This window comes from Muscardinus avellanarius (assembly GCF_963383645.1).
Source record: "Muscardinus avellanarius genome assembly, chromosome: 3".
NCBI classification, from domain to species: Eukaryota; Metazoa; Chordata; class Mammalia; order Rodentia; family Gliridae; genus Muscardinus; species Muscardinus avellanarius.
Window position 1 is genome coordinate 83,193,309 of NC_137788.1, and position 17,872 is coordinate 83,211,180.

General features: G+C 39.3%; 1 protein-coding gene across 1 annotated transcript in view; it reads left to right on the top strand.

Moving 5' to 3' along the window:
* FNBP1L (formin binding protein 1 like) overlaps positions 1–17,872 on the top strand; it is a gene marked incomplete at both ends in the record, with an annotated part of 122,521 nt that overhangs the window by 64,137 nt on the left and 40,512 nt on the right. Inside the window, 1 exon segment of the mRNA XM_080691473.1 lies at positions 4,783–4,898. Coding sequence (XP_080547599.1) covers positions 4,783–4,898 — 116 coding nt within the window.

The window sequence follows — 17,872 nt, forward strand, 5'->3', positions numbered from 1 at the left end:
AACCCAGGGGCATTCTACCTCTGAGCTACACCCCCAGCCCCATTTTTTTATTCTTTATTTTGAAACAGGGTCTCACTGAGTTGCAAATGGCCTCACTAAGTAGCTGAGGCTTTCCTTGAACTGTGATCCTCCTGTCTCAGCCTTCCAAATGCTGGGATTACAACCCTGAACCACCATGCCCAGCTTTGGAGATTATTCTTAAAAAGAAGGGAAATGATGTTTTTTTCTGTCAGTAGGTGGAAGGGAATATTTTTGAGGAATAGAGCAGTATAGGAAGATGATACTCTCATAAATTAGTATCATGTTTACTTATTGTAGAACACTGTTGTAGAATGGGGGATTGAATCCAGAGGCCTTCTACCTCTATACTCCAGCCCCCCCATTTTCAACCCCCCAGCCCTTACTTTTATTATTTATTTTGAAACAGTGTCTCAGGAGTGTGTGAAAGCATCACTGAGTTGCTCAGGCTGGTCTTGAATTTGCTATCCTGTTTTAGCCTCCCAGGTACTGGGATTATAGGCACAGGTCATCATGCCTGGGTTCCCTGGGCCCTTTACTCCCTCCTTTGATGCTGGGGATTGAACCCAGGAGCATTCTACCTCTGAGCTACATCCCCAACCCTATTCTTTCATTCATTCATCTAATTGCAGTAATGGGAATTAAACCTGGGGGCATTCTACCTCAAAGCCATACTCCCATTCCTATTTTATATTCTTTATTTTGAAATAGGGTCTCACTAAATCGTGGAGAGCTTACTAAATAGCTGAGGCTAGCCATGAACCTGTGATTCTCCTGTCTCAGCCTCCCAAGTACTGGGATTACACAATCATGCACCACCATACTCTTTTTTTTTTTTTTTTAAATTAAACAGGGTCTTGTTGATGCTGGCCACGAACCTCTGATCCTCTTGTCTCAGCCTCCTAAGTAATGGGGTAATATGTGTGTGCCACCATACCTGGCTCCAGCCCTTTTAAAAACACTTTTTTTTTTTTTTTTTTTTTTTTGCGGGTCTGGGGATGAAACCCAGGGGCATTTGACCTCCGAGCTACACCCTCTGCCCTATTTTTTATTCTTTATTTTGAAACAGGGTCTCACTAAGTTGCAGAGGGCCTCACTAAATAGCTGAGGCTGTCCTCGAACTGCGATCCTTCAGTCTCAGCCTCCCAAATGCTGGGATTACAAGCGTGCGCCACCACACTTGGCTTAAAAATACTTTTTAAAAAACTTTTTGAAATAGGTTCTTGCTGAGTTGCTGAGGGTTTTGCTGAGTTGCTGAGGCTGGCCTGGAACCTGTGATCCTTCTGCTTCAGCCTTCCAAGTATTGGGATTATACCACCATGTGGTATACTGGAACCTGTGGTATACTGGAACCATGTGGTATACTGGAACCTGTGATCCTTCTGCTTCAGCCTTCCAAGTATTGGGATTTTACCACCATGCCTAGCTTTCATTGTAAAACATTTTTTATAGTATTAGTGTATTCATATAAGTTGAATGATGGGATTTCTACTCTAAGATGGGAAACAGTTGAAGTAGCCTTGATAAACTTGTCCTGTCAAACATCTGCTAAATGGCAGTTTTTAGAATTTGAACCCAAGCATATTTGATTTTGTCCAGCTAAACAGTTCTTCACTGAGTTCCTGCAATGGTGCTGAGCTTGGTGTTCAGTCCTTGGGAGCTTCAGGCCAAGTTGAATACTAGATTCTTGCACTCAATATCGTTATGTTAAGCAAATAAGATAGTAATTATAGGGAGCCTAGGGCACTTAGAGGAAGACCATTTATCTCAGTCTGCGTGTTTAGAATCATTTTCTAGAGAGAAAAAATGCCTGAACTGAATCTTAAAGGGGGAATAAGGGTTAATTGCAAAAAAAGGTGACCAGGGGAGTGTGTTGAAACCAGGAAGACCCATGTGGTTAAAGATGTTCAGGCATAAAGTAGCATGATTTTTGCTTAGGAGCCTATTTGTTGGTCTCTTTTTCTCTTCTTTTTTTCTTTTATTGGTGCATTGCAATTATATACCACACTAAGGTTTAGAATGATAAGAACAAGTGTGCACACAACTCATGGAACATTTCCCTCCGGGCCCCAATCCCTCTCCTCCTCCTCCTCCTCCTTCCCATACATGTCATTGAGACGGCATTGGTAGTTTAATATGGGTACATAGCATTACTTCAACTGTTCCTTTCTTTATGTCTCTGTCCACCCTCCTCCTTTCCCTTAAGCCCCTCTATCACTATGTTGAAGTCTCTGCTTCTCTATCTGGGGTTTTTCAATTTTTATTTGGCTTCCACATATGAGAGGAAATACAATTGTTCACTTTTTGAGGCCAGTCTTGCTTAACATAATATTCTAAAGTTCCATCCATTTTTCTGCAAAATGACATAATTTTGTTTTAATGGAGTAAAATTTCATCATACGTATAAATCATCCGTCGATGGTCACATAGGCTAGTTTCATAGTTTGTCTATTGTGATTTGTGCTGCTATAAACATGGATATGCGTGTATTACTATAATATTCTGACTTCAGTTCCTTTGGAAAAATGCCCAGGAGGGATATTTCTGGGTCATGCGGTGGTTCCATTCCCAGTCTTCCCTGAGAAAACTCTACATTGATCTCCATAACAGCTGTACTAGTTTGCAGCCCCACCAACAGTGTATAAGAGTTCCTGTTTCCCCATATCCTTGCCAGCATTTATTATTGTTTTGTTCTTTTTGGGGGGAAGTACTAGGGATTGAACCTAGGAGCATTCTGCTTCTGAGCTACATCCCCAGTTCTCTTTTGTATGTATGTATGTATTTATTTTGTGGTACTGGGGATGGAACCCAGAGGCCTTCCATCTCTGGGCTATGCTCTCAGACCTATTTTATATTTGGAAACAGGGTCTTACTAAGTTGGTGAGAGCCTCACTAAGTAGCTGAGGTTGGCTTTTAGCTTGAGCAATCCTGCCTCAGCCTCCCAAGAACTAGGATGCCACCACACCCAGCTTTTATGTTTTATTTTGAAACAAGGTCTCACTAAGTTGTGGATCCTCACTAAATTGCTGAGTTTGGCTGAGAACCTAAGGTGCTCCTGTCTTAGCCTCACAGGTCCTGGGATTACAAGTGTGCCCACCACGCCTGGCTTTGTGTTTGTGATGATTGCCACTCTCACTGGAGTTAGATGGACTCTCATGGTAGTTCTCATTCGCATTTCCCTGATTGCTAATTATGTTGAACATTTTTTGCATATATTTATTGGCCATTTGTATTTTTTCTTTTGTGAAGTATCTATTCAGTTCAGTTGCCCATTTTTTATTGAGTTTTATTTTAGTGTTAAGTTTTTTAAACTCTTTGTACATTTTTGATATTAGTCCTCTATCAGATGAGTAGCTAGCAAAAACCTCCCATTCTATAGGCTCTCTCTTTACACCCTTGATGGTTCCCTATGCTGTACAGAAGCTTTTTATTCAATGCCATCTCATTTATTAATTCTCACTTTAATTTCCCAAGCTTTCAGGGTCTAGAAGAAGTTTCTACCAGCATCTATATGTTGGAGTGTTGGTGTCATGTCCTCCTCTAGAAGTTATAAAGTTTCTGATCTCATTTCTAGGTCTTTGATTCATCTTGAGTTGACTCTTGTGCAGGATGAGAGATTGGGATTTAATTCCATTCTACAAATGTATAACCAGTTTTCCCAACATCATTTGTTGAAAAGGCTGTCAATTCTCCAGCATAGACTTTTGGCACCTTTATCAAAAATCAACTGGCTATAAATAAGAGGATTTGTTTCTGAATCTTCTGTTCCATTGGTCTGTGTGTCTATTTTTGTGCCAATACCATGCTGTTTTTTTTTTTTTTTTTTTTTTTTTTTTTTTTTGGTGGTACTGGGGTTCCTGGAAGCCCTCCTTCCTCCGGGCTACACTCCAAGACCTATTTTATATTTTTGAAACAGGGTCTCTTACGCCAGCATGGCTGGCTTCGAACCTGCGCGATCCTCCTGTCTCCGCCTCCCAAGCGCGGGGATTACAAGCGTGCGCCACCACGCCCGGTTTACCATGCTGTTTTTATTATCACTTCCAGCATGGTTCTTATTGCTGAAAATTGCTTTGGCTCTTCTGAGTCTTTTGTTTTTCATAAGAATTTTATGACTGATTTCTTTAGATCTGTGAAGAATGATACTGATATATATTAATAGGGATTGCATTGAATCTGTAGATCACTGTTGGTAGGATGGCTACTTTGATTATATTTATTCTGCCTATCCAAGAGCATGGGAAGTTTTTCCATCTTCTAAGATATTCTTCAATTTCTTTTGTTAGTGTTTTTACTTTTACTTCCTTGGTTAAATTTGGTCCTAAGCATTTTTTTCTTTTTTGAGGCTACTATGAATGAATTGTTTTCTGGATCTGTTTTTCAGTGGATTCATGACTGATGAATAGGAATGACAGTGCTTTTTTTGTAAATTGGTTTTGTAATCCAGTTACATTGTTAAATCTGTTTCTTTTATGTTTTTGTGGTACTGGGGATTGAACCCAGGGGCTTCTACCTTTGAGCTGCACCCCATCCCTTTTTATTTTGAGGCTAAGTTCCTGTGGCTGGTCTTGGACTTGCAATCTTCCTGTCTTCGTCTCCCCCAATTACTGGGATTACAAGCATGCATCACCATATTGGGTTTATTTGTAGATCTTGAATGGTAATGTTTTTCTGTTTATATCTTATGGCTTCTCTGTACAGATATCAGAAGCTGATTAAAATATTTGTGGATAAAATTTTAAATGTGTTTTTGCCTTCCTTTTCTAGGATCAGTTCGACAGTTTAGACAAGCATACGCAGTGGGGAATTGACTTTTTGGAAAGATATGCCAAATTTGTTAAAGAGAGGATAGAAATTGAACAGAACTATGCAAAACAATTGAGGTAAGTTAATTTGTTTTTCAGTTATTAGAAATAAAATTTCATGTCTGAATGTTTTAATATTAGATACATAGTATTTCACAGGTTAAATTCTATTTTTTATTAGGATTTGATTGGATTATTTTAACGGTTTGTTTTAATGATTGATTTAACCAATCCGCTGTTTTTTATCACAAGAAATATTGTGAAATATTGTGAAATATCACAATATTTCTTGTGATAAAAGATAGTGACTAATTTTTGTTTCAGAAAGACATTTAAAATCCTAAATTTAGAGCCAGGCGTGGTGGCACACGCTTGTGATCCCAGCATTCGGGAGGCTGAGACCTGAGTCCACGGTTCGCAGACAGCCTCAGCTACTTAGTGAGGCCCCCTGCAACTCAGTGAGACCCGGTTTCAAAATAAAGAATAAAAAATAGGGCAGGGGCTATAGCTCGGAGGTAAAATGCCCCTGGGTTCCATCCCCAGACCCACCTAAATAAATAAATAAATAAATAAATAAATAAATAAATAAATAAATAAATAAATATCCTAAATTTGGCTGGGTGTGGTGGCACACGCTTGTAATCCCCATGCTTGGGAGGTTGAGACAGGAGGATTGCGCAGGTTTGAAGCCAACCTCAGCTACTGAGTGAGGCTCTCAGCAACTTAGTGAGACCCTGTTTTCAAATAAAATATAAAATAGATCTGGGAGTATAACCCGGAGGTAGAAAGCCCTTGGGTTCCCAACCCTAGTACCACCCAAAAAAAAAAAAAAAAAAAAAAAAAAAATCTTAAATTTGGGGAGAAAAGTGCCAGGGAAAATAAATACCTTGTCATTATTCTGTGTTTTACACTTTTATTTGCCCTATTTTTATTTTTGAAAGAGTCTTGCTGAGTTGCTGAAGTTCTTGCTCCGTTGCCTGGGATGCCTTAGAACCCGCTATCTTTCTATCTCAGCCCCCAAGTACTGGGATTACAGGCATGTTCCACCATGCCAGATGGGAGGATAAAGTTTTATTTTTTATTTATTTATTAATTTGGTGGTACTGGGGTGGAACCCAGAGGTTTTTTACCTCTGGGCTATACTCCCAGACCTATTTTCTATTTTTATTTGGAAACAGGGTCTCACTAAGTTGCAGAGAGCCTCACTAAGTGCTGAGGCTGGCTTCGAACCTGTGTGATCCTCCTGTCTCAGCCTCCCAAGTGCAGGGATTACAAGCGTGCGCCACCACGCCCGGCTGAGGATAAAGTTTTAAAGGGAAAATTTTAGTCGTAAGATTAATGCAGTTAATGTGTGTGTGTGTGTGTGTGTGTGTGTGTGTGTGCACGCACATGTTACAGGGGATTGAACCTGGGGTTAGGTATACCCCTAGCCCATAAAATTTTTTTAAAAAAATAAGGTCTTGCCGGGCGTGGTGGCGCATGCTTGTAATCCCCGCGCTTGGGAGGCGGAGACAGGAGGATCGCGCAGGTTCGAAGCCAGACGTGCGCGGTGGCTTAGGAGACCCTGTTTCCAAATAAAAATGTAAAAATAGGTCTGGGAGTGTAGCCCGGAGGCAGAAGGGCTTCCAGGAACCCCAGTACCACCCATAAAAAAAAAAAAAGTCTTCCTAGATTGCTGAGGGTCTCAGTAAATTGCTGAGGCTCACCTTGAACCTGTGATCCTCATATCTCTGTCTCTCAAGTATTAGGAGTACAGGTGTGCACCACTGCATCCAGCTGCATTTTTTCTTAAATTTTGCTTAAGTGGCAGAATCATCATTGTTAGATCACAACTTGACAGGCAGTTTTTCGTGAACTTACTCAATAAAAACTTGCTTAATGCCTGAAGGCTGTGGGGGTTAGTATTCTTTAAATTGAAAGTGACAGACATTCCAACCTAAACAGGCACCTGTGACTAAAAAGTCCAGTAATATTTTGATTCAGGGAGAAAATAGCTCCTTCTCCAGGTTCTGCTTTTTTTTAAAATAAAGGAACTCTCAGGTTCCTTTATTTTCAGCACTGTCCTTTCTCTCCCTGTGACTCTAGGTTTCTTACCGTCACACTCTGCAGCCTAGAGAAGAGTAATGATCTTGGTCTTCTCTGTTATACCTTTGGGGAAGGAGAAGAAGATAGTGGGGAAAAGGGAGCACACAAGCCTGTATCACTTTATTTTCTGCAGAAATTCTAGCCAAGATCCCTTTTTGTCATCCTGACTCTGCTTAGGTTATAGTGTACTGGACTGACTTATACCTAATGAGAGAAGAAGGATAGTTAACTCAAAATAAGTTTAAAATATTGATCCCATAAGGAGGGGGAAATATTTGATGGATAAGTCACCGTATGTCCAATATAGTAATCCATGCAACCAACCTACTGGGTATAGGGATGGAATAGGCTAGTATAATAAATAGATTACTTATAATATTCTTATAATGATAATATAATATGATTACTATGGTATTTATTGGAGCAGTGACATTATGCTAATATTCTCATCTTTTTGCCTCTGAATTTTCTTCAACAAGGTACTTTAAATATAAGACTGTATGAATAAGGAGGCTATTATTATGTTAACAATAACAGTGGATATTTACTCAAAAATTATGATCTGGAAACCTTACTCCTCTAGAATCTAGAAGTATGAAGAACCTGAGAGACTAAAAAGCAATTACAAAATTTATTTGTGTGGGCCGGGCGTGGTGGCGCACGCTTGTAATCCCCGCGCTTGGGAGGCGGAGACAGGAGGATCGTGCAGGTTCAAAGCCAGCAGCGCTGGCTTAAGAGACCCTGTTTCAAAAATATAAAAATAGGTCTGGGAGTGTAGCCCGGAGGTAGAAGGGCTTCCAGGAACCCCAGTACCACCAAAAAAAAAAAAAAAAAAATTATTTGTGTGGATATCTAATTTTTAATTTGATCTTAATTTTATCAAATAAAGCTTTCTTGTTTCAAGTGTTCAATAAAAGAGAGGAGAGAGGCCAGGTGAGCTAGTACACACCTATAATCCCAGTTACACAGGAGGTTGAGGCAAGAGGACCACAAATTTGAAGCCAGCCTGGGAAATTTAGATTCTGTCTCAAAACAAGACAGAGGGCTGAGGATGTAGCTTAGTAGTTGGGCACTTCTAGTTCAGTTCCTTGTGTCACCATGGGGAGAACAAAGTGAAGAAAAGACATGTCTTAGGCAGTTCAGTGGTACCAGTGTGAGTAGTGATAAACAATAAAGGAGCAGGTTAAAAATAATAAGAACAAATGAAATGGAATGTAGGAGTGAATAGTGCAGTTTTCACCATTGTATTGTAGTAGAGTGAGAAGTGAATATTGGTAAGAAAAGGTGTTTTTTTTTTTTGTTTGTTTTTTTAAGGTGGTACGGGGGTTCCTGGAAACCTATTACCTCCGGGCTACACTTCCAGACGTATTTTTATATTTTTATTTGGAAACAGGGTCTCTTAAGCCAGAGCACCTGGCTCCAAACCTGCGCGATCCTTCTGTCTCTGCCTCCCAAGCACACGGGGATTACAAGAAAAGTTTTTTTTTTTTTTAAAGTTAATCAGATTATGTTAAAGGAATCGGGAAAGATACAGGCACAAAACTATTCATTACAGAAAAACTCCAAAAGTATGTGTCAATAAAAGAATGATGACAATATTGTTATATATGTAGTTTAAAAAATAGATGTACCAGCATATTTCACCTTCAAAAGTTAGTTCACTGATATAAAGCAACTTGCATTGGGATGCGGTGGTACATGCCTGTAATTCTGGCTACTTAGGAGGCTGAGGCAAGAGGACCCCATGTTTATTGCTACCTTAAGGTTGTATATGTAGTTATGTATATAATTTGTATGTATTCAGAATGGAAATGGGCAGATGAAAGGAATTTTTATGCACTTGAAATTGTTGAAGTATTTTTAGTGACTTAGTTCTGTTATAAGTTGCAGAATATAAATTGATAAATTCTAAAATAAAACTTTTAACAGTCTAGAATACATACATACATACATACATACATACATACATACATACATACATACATATATTTGCGGGTTTGAGGATGAACCCAGGGGCATTTGACCTCCGAGCTACACCCCCCTGTCCTACTTTTTATCCTTCCTTCCTTCCTTCCTTCCTTCCTTCCTTCCTTCCTTCCTTTATTTTTTTTTGGTGGTACTGGGGGTAGAACCCAGAGGCTTTCTACCTCTGGGCTATACCCCCAGACCTTTTTTATATTTTATTTGGAAACAGGGTCTCACTAAGTTGCTGAGAGCCTCACTAAGTAGCTGAGGCTGGCTTCGAACCTGCGCGATCCTCCTGTCTCAGCCTCCCAAGCGCAGGGATTACAAGCGTGCGCTAACACGCCTGGCTTTAGTCTTTATTTTGAAACAAGGTCTCATTAAGTTGCAGAGGGCCTCACTAAGTAGCTGAGGCTGAGGCTGTCTGTGAACCGCATCTTTTGGTCTCAGCCTCCCGAATGCTGGGATTAGAAGCGTGTGGCACCACATCTGGCACAGTGTAGAATATTTAACTGTCCAGGATAACTTGGACCTCAAAGGTTTTTAGATGACTAAAGATTTGCTTGAGTAACAGAACTCATCAGATACCAGGCTTGTTTACCTCTATTTGTTCTGAGACTGATAATAACAATAATCGGTTCTATTTACTTTAAAAAAGACATTTGAATACTACTTTATTACAATAATGATGGCTGGAACTCATATGTTATTAAAAATATAGTCTCGTAGTGAGGAAGTGGGTTTTATCACACACGGATATCTGAGTTCAGTGACGTGCATCTTTTAAGGAATGCAGCACACTTAAGTATTTGGCATGTTTCCATCCTAATAATGGCTCTCAGTACCAGTGATTCACAGTGAAGCCAGTACAACAATGTTGTAAATGTTGAGGTATTTAGGTAAAGAAGAGCTGGGAAGGAGACGTTTTTAATTTGAAACCATGTGCTCCCCTCTCCCTCTGCACTGAGATTTGCTGCTTTGGATGAATACCTAGTAAATGAATTATCAGCTGCTGTTTATATTGCTTTGTCCAAAGGAAAGGGATTTGCCTTGTTTATTTCCTCTTGATTAATGGGAAAAATTCTTTTGGTTAACTCCCCTATTTTTGCTACTGCAGATGTTAATTTGATATATAGAAGAGTAAGCTGCCTGGTGAGGCAGTTTTTCCTCCTATATAAGAAGTATATTGAGGATATTAAATATTCACATTTTAAAATGTGTTGGGAGACTAAAATTTTTCAATTATTTTTGGAACCCCCTAGATTGTTTTCTTTTCTCCCTTTATTCTCTTGTTCTTTTATTTTAATGGCTTTGGTTTAACTTTGTTTTTTGATACAGATTGATTTTTGGAATTAGTATGAGAATAGGAATAAATAGAAAATAAAGTAATTATATTTGGAGACAGTCGATGATGGTCGTATTGATTGATGCTGAATGGTGACTTCAGATCACTTGGTACTATTATTTTAAGACATAAACAAAATATATCTATCATCATTACTATTGTTGTTGTTTTGTGACACTTGGGATAGAATCCAGGGCCTTGAGCTTCTAGGCATGTGCTCTGCCACTAAGCTACTTCTCCAGCTCATTTATATTGTGTGTGTGTGTGTGTGTGTGTGTGTGTTTTACTGGAGATTGAACCCAGAGGTATTCTACCTTTGAGCTATACCCTCCGCCCAATTTTATTTTTTATTTAGAAACAGGGTTTCACTAGGTTGGCAAGAGACTAACTACTTGCTGAGGCTGTTCTTGAACCTGTGATTCTCCTGTCTCAGTCTCCCAAGTATTGGGATTACAGGTGTGTGCTGTCATATCTGGCCATTTAATCTTTTAATAAACTTATATTGTTTTATTTGTATGGCAGAGATTAACTAAAATTTCTAAGTTAAAAAAAGAAGCCCTAAAGCTGGGCGTGGTGGCGCACACTTGTAATCCCAGCATTTGGGAGGCTGAGACTGGAGGATTTTCACAGACAGCCTCAGCTGCTTAGTGAGCCCCCCCACCAACAACTTAGACCCTGTTTCAAAATAAAGAATAAAAAAAAAAAAATAGGGCTGGGGATGTAGCTTGTAGGTCAAATGTCCCTGGGTTCTATCCCTAGACCAGCAAAAAAAAAAAAAAAAAAAAAAAAAAAAAAAGCCCTATATATATGATAATGTGTGTGTTGTTTTTTTCAGTTTTTCTATCCCTGGGTCATTTAACTGAGCCCAGTAGGGCCTCTTGAATTAATCTGGAAGTTTTTAAATAGGTTAACCATTAGACATAGGGCAGGTATTTAAGAAAAGGGATGCTAGTTTGTCTCAGGTCTCTGCCATAAGAAGTATGAGTCATTCTCTTTTATAAGTAAATGTGATATTTATTAGCTGTTAAACAGTAATTACAAAAGCTGGGCATGGTGGTACATGGTTGTAATCCAAGCATTTGGGAGGCTGAGACAGGAGGATCGCAGTTTGCGGCCAGCCTCTGGTGAGGCCCTGTTACAACTCAGTGAGACTCTGTTTCAAAATAATGAAAAGCAGAGCCGGTGGTATAACTCGGAGGTAGAATGCCTTTGGGTTCCATCCCCAGTACTGCCAACACAAAACGAAACCAGCAATTAGAACTTAGACTAGCTGAAAGGCTGAAAATGCATAGCAGCAATTCTTGGTCTTTTTGAGATGTTTGACGTGTGTGTGTGTGTGTGTGTGTGTGTGTGTGTGTGTGTGTTACTGGAGGTGAAACCCAGGTGCTTTTCTACCTGCGAGCTATATTCCTAGGCCTATTTTATATTTTATTTGGAAACAGGGTCTCAGTAAGTTGCCGAGAGCCTCACTAAGTAGCTGATGCTGGCTTTAAACCTGTGCAATCCTCCTGTCTCAGCCTCCCAAGTGCAGGGATTATAAGCATGCACCACAATGCCCGGCTTCGCCTGGCTTTTTTTTTTTTTTAAGGGATAGGAACTTGCCAGGCGTGGTGTACCGTTGTAATCCCCAGTTTCGGAGGCAGAGACAGAAGGATTGTGCAGGTTCGAAGCCAGTCTTGCTTGTTTAAAAGACCCTGTTTCCAAATAAAAAAAATATAAAATAGGTCTGGGAGTGTAGCCTGGAGGTAGAAGGGTTTCCAGGAACCCCAGTACTACCGAGAGAGAGAGAGAGAGAGAGAGAGAGAGAGAGAGAGAGAGAGAGAGAGAGGGAGGAGAGAGAAAAAGAGAGAAAAAGAGAGAAAAAGAGAGAAAGAAAGGAGAGAGAGGAGAGAGACAGGCCTATGTTGGTCTCGACCCCTTGAACTCGTGATACTACTTTTTTCTTAGGTACATACCATTGTGTCCAGTGATTTGTTTATTTTTTGGTATTGAGGATTGAATTTAGGAGCATTATGCCTCTTAGCATACCCTGTCATTTTAAAAAACCAAAAACTTATTTTTAAGCAGTGGCTCACTAAATTCCTAATGGTCTTGTTAAGTTGCTGACTCTGGCCTCGAACCTATGATCCTCCTGTTTCAGCCTCCCAAGTACTGGGATTACAGGTGTGCACTACTGCCATGCCTGGCTTCAGTGATTTTTCAGATATGGTCCATGATTTAGCTGTAAACCATAGTTCTAATAAAAATGTGTCTCCTGTTTATGTTTTTTTTTTTTTTTCCTGTACTGAGGATAGAACCCAGGAGCATTGTACCTCTGAACCACATTCCCAACCCTAGTTTTGTTTTTAGTCTTTTTATTTTTGAAATGGTCTCATTGAGTTGCGAAGGGCCTCGCTAAGTAGCTGAGGCTGGCTTTGAACCTGCGCAACCCCCCTGTCTCAGCTCCCAAGCGTGGGGATTACAAGTGTGCGCCACCACGCCCCCGGCACAACCTGTGATCCTTCTATCTCAGTCTTTCAAGTACTGGGATTACAAGTGTGTGCCACCACCCCCAGCTTGCATCTTCAATTTAAAGAATAACAAAATTGGCCAGGTGTGGTAGCACACACTTGTAATCCCAGTACTTGGGAGGCTGAGACAGGAGGATTGCAGGTTCACGGCCAGCCTTAGCTACTTAGTGAGGCCGCTACAACTTAGTGAGAACCTGTTTCAAGATAAAAGAATAAAAAGTCGAATATAGGCCTGTCCCACCACACCTGGCAAGGAGCAAATTTCTTCAGAAAGATTTTTCTAAAATATTTTCAGTTTGGGAACATGAATGCTTCAAACTTATAAAAGTTATAACAAGCCAGTTTGAAATTTGTTTAGCTAATGAGAGTATTATGTTAAAAATGTAAGGTAGGGGTTATGAATTTATTAGCCATTTTCTTTTTTTTGATGACTTTAGACTGTTTTTCTTAGATCCAACTGAGATTAGCTGCTTTGAGAGAATAAACTTTATATATTTTCATTACTAGTTTTTTAAAAATATGTAAACAGTGTATGATCATTATAACATGGTTTTTTTTTTGTTGTTGTTGTTGTTGGCACTGGGGTTCCTGGAAACCCTTCTACCTCTAGGCTACACTCCCAGACCCATTTTTAAAATTTTTATCTTAAGCAAGTGAGGCTGGCTTCGAACTTGTGCGATCCTCCTGTCTCCGCCTCCCAAGCGAGGGGATTACAAGTGTGCGCCACCATGCCCAGCTTAATTTGGGTTTTAAAGTTATCTGATTGGCTTGAAGGGAATCTATAGTAACTTGTGTATACTGTCTGAGGTCTCTGTATTGGGGCTCGGGGAAGAGTGATCTATAGATGGTTGACTTGTACATACAGGAGGCAAAAGAGATTGTTTAAAAAATTGCTTAGAACTAATTCTGCATGCTCAAAAAGTAAAAAGCTACTTCTTTCTTGTGTTATCTCTGCTATTCTTCCCAGGAACTGGAATTCAAATTAGTGGTATTTATGCTCTGTTTAAGCTATGTTATGATTTTGTAATTAATCTTTGTTGTTGTCAGAATTAGATTGTTTTAAGCAAAGAAAGGAACTTCTGACTTACTCAACTGAGTTCTTGGGATGTAGTTGCTTAGCGATTATAGTTGCTGTTGAAGATCTGTTGCTCTCTTCTTGGCTTTGCTTTATTTCCTTTCCATTGGTTTGATTCCCAACCAGTCTCTTCCCCATGATGCTAGGATTATGTCCCACCTTCCTAAGAATTACAATAAAATTCTAGGATTGGCCTTCCTTGGTCTGTATGGATGAACCTGGAACATACTAATACTCCTAGACCGTAATATGTGGTCAGCGCTGCCATAGCTACATGGACAAAACAATGGAGGAGCTGTATTCTAAGATATTCTAGCTTCTCTTGGACTATTAATTTCAAATCCCAGGAACATTACACAACTAAAAGTTATTTCTTACTCATGCAGTCTGCTTCAGGTCCAGGTGACTCTCGAGCATGATGGGGTGTACCTCAGAGGTAGAGTACTCCTGGATTCAATCTATAGTACCACTACCACCACCACCAAAATAAAAGTATATTATTCAGTGGTTTTTAGAATATTCTCAGTTATACAATCATCACCACTCTCTAATTCTAGAGTACTTTTTATCATCCCCCAAAGAAACCCTGTACTCATTAGTAGTCATATCTTCCTTCTCCAGGCATGAGCAACCACTAATCTTTTTTCTTTCTCTTTGGATTTGCCTATTCTAATTGACTCCTATATTCATCACCTCTTTCTCATATCTTTTTTGAGTTCTATTTTAGAAAGGACTATAGAGCATGCAGTTTGCTAAACTATGACCTTTCCTTTCAGCCTAATATCTGAAGTAGTATCTGTCACATAGTGTCTTTGCTGATGTTTGTGTGAATTTTGAAATTAACTCATCCATAACAGTCGTTTTTGTGTATCAAGTAACGGTGTTTAAGAAACACTGGTTAAGAATATTTAAAGTTCCTTAATATGACTTAGAAGGGTCTTTGCTTCTTTTTTCCTTCTGTCTTTCTGTCTTGTTCAACATCTGTCTTTCCAACCTTACTCATTCTGTGGCTTAAATTTAATGTCTCAGTAACATTGAACCCACTGATAGTTTTTCATAAAAGTCATTTTTTTTCTTACTTTCTTGCCTTTGCTCATTAGAACTTCTCTGTTTAGAATCTCCCCCTCCCCGCCGGGATTTCTCTCTCTGGGGAATCCCTTTTCCACAGCCTTCTATTGGTACTTTATGATGTTATACAAAAATATCTATTTCATTTTTCTAGACCAAGCATCTTTGAGCTTTTATTGCTTACCTGTGAAAAATATCTGAGCATGTACCTGCATAGTTATAAATTATGTAAATTCACTGTTGTAGTAATTTGTTAAATACTAATAATAAAACTTTTGAAAAAAATAGTCATTAGTCCTAATGCTTTCATCCTGCTCCTTACTTTTCCACTAATATTACTGTGGATTTCTTGGTGGCAAGAATTCAGTAAATGTTGATCTGACCTCTGTGTTTTATCTCTTTACCCACATTTCTTCGATGCTAAGTACTCCTTTTCTGTCATAACACCCTTTATCTTTGTCATAGCATTTATCATGCTTTATATTATAATTATTTTTGTTGTTGTTTTTGTGGGTCTGGGGATGGAACCCAGGAGCATTTGACATCCGAGCTCCACCCCCTGCCCAATTTTGTATTCTTTATTTTGAAACAGGGTCTCACTAAGTTGCAGAGGGCCTCACTAAGTAGCTGAGGCTATCCTTGAACCACAATCCTCCGGTCTCAGCCTCCCAAATGTTGGGATTACAAGTGTGTGCCACCATATTGATATGAGACTTTTTATCTGTTTCCTGTCAAAAGAGTAGCTGTTGAGCCATGGGTGTGTTGTCATTTCTGATACATCCAGAAGCTTGCACAGTACCTATAGCATACACTACACAATTGTGGAATGAATAATTGAATTGAGTAAGTGGGATGGGAGATACTAACCTGAAAATAATTGGTAACATTTTAGTATTTATTTGAGAAATGGTAGGACCATTTATTGTTATAATGCTTATTATCACTTAAAGCAATGAATCTCAAGTTATTTGTGATGATGGACCAGTCTTTAGTTTCCAATTCATTGTATACTTATGCTTTTGTAAAATTCAATATAAAATACTAGAAAAATGACAAAAGAGACATATAAAATACAGGCCCTAATTGTGTGTGTGTGTGTGTGAGAGAGAGAGACAGAACACACACACACACACACACACACACACACACACACACACACACACACACGCTGGGGATGGGATTATTTTTTGTTTTGAAATGGTTTCACTAGATTGCTGAGATTCTGAGATTCTTGCTCAGTGCTGAGGCTGACCTCAAACTTACCATTTTCATATCTCAGCTTCCCAAGTACTGGAGTCACAGGTGTATGCCACCCTGTCCAACCTAACTTTTTATTATTAGATTCAATAGGTATATAATTCTTCCTCTAATTTTTTTTTTTTTTTCCGGGTCTGGGGATGGAACCCAGGGGCATTCGACCTCCGAGCTACACCCTCTGCCCTATTTTTTATTCTTTATTTTGAAATCGGGTCTCACTGAGTTGCAGAGGGCCTCACTAAGTAGCTGAGGCTGTCCGCAAACCGCGATCCTCCAGGTCTCAGCCTCCCGAATGCTGGGATTACAAGCATGCGCCACCATGCCCGGCTTTAAAATTATTCTTCAAAGAGTCTATGTACCTTCAGTGTCCATGTACCATATTTTGAGGAATATGGTATATAAGGACTGTGGTAAATTCTGTATCTCATTTAATTCTCAAATTGATGGGATGAGTACTATTTGCAGTAGGACACAATAAGTAAGTTGTCCAAGGTCATATATCCACTATGGAAAATAGCCAGAATTCTAACCTACAGGGTCTAGTCTCCTCCAGAGTCCTTGTGGTAGTCTGCCTCTGATTTCATAAGAGTAACATTATACTATAAGAATGTTAAGAACAGATATGGATGCAACAAAGAGAGTTACCGGCCAGAATGCTGGCTAATAAAGAGAAGTTAAAGTGTCACAGAATGATTTTTATATAAAAGTAGAGTTACAGAGGATGGTGACCAATTGTTCTTTCATCCCTTTACTGAGTCAGCATCTGCTTAGATTTTGCCTTAGTGTTAAATCCCGGATTTGCAAAACAGAAGTAACAGTCTTTCTTTGAAATGCATCTTGTGCCACGACTCAGTTTCACATACTGAGTACTTTTGTTATTTTTTTGTTATTTGATAGCATAATCAAATTATGATTATACTTACATAAGAAGTAAACTTTTTTCTACATTTATCAGTATTTGGGGAACAAAATGTAAGTAATAATCATGTTAATAGTAGTTGATCATGTTTTAATTATTTCATATTATGATTTTTTTTTCTTTTTTGTGTACTGGGGATTGACTCAGGGACATTTTATCTCTGAGCTATATACCACTAGCACTATTGTATCTTTTATTTTGAAACAGGATCTCATTAAGTTTTAGAGGGCCTTACTAAATTGCTGAGGCTAGCCCTGAACCCATGATTCTCAAGTACAGGTGTGTACCGCTGTACCTAGCTTTTGTCCTGAAATTCTTGACTCAGTGAAATTGGAAGCTTTTTGTGTGTGTGGTGCCTGGGATTGAACCCAGGGGCATTCTACCTCCAGGCTGTACCCCCAGCCCTGTTTTTTATTCTTTATTTTTTGAAACAGTATCTCGCTAAATTGCAGGGCCTCAGTAAGTAGTTGAGGCTGGCCACTAACCCAGATCCTGCTGTCTCAGCATTCCAGGTTACTGGGATTACAAGCATGTGCTACCATGCCCAGCAAAATTGGAAGCTTTTTTTTTTTTTTTTTTTTTTTTTTTTTTGGTGGTACTGGGGTTCCTGGAAGCCCTTCTTCCGGGCTACACTCCCAGTCCTATTTTATATTTTTGAAACAGGGTCTCTTACGCCAGCACGGCTGGCTTTCGAACCTGCGCGATCCTCCTGTCTCCGCCTCCCAAGCGCGGGGATTACAAGCGTGCGCCACCACGCCCGGCTTGGAAGCTTTTAAAAATATTTTAATGTCAACAATAGTCTTAGTACATTTTTAAAAATCTTTTTCTATC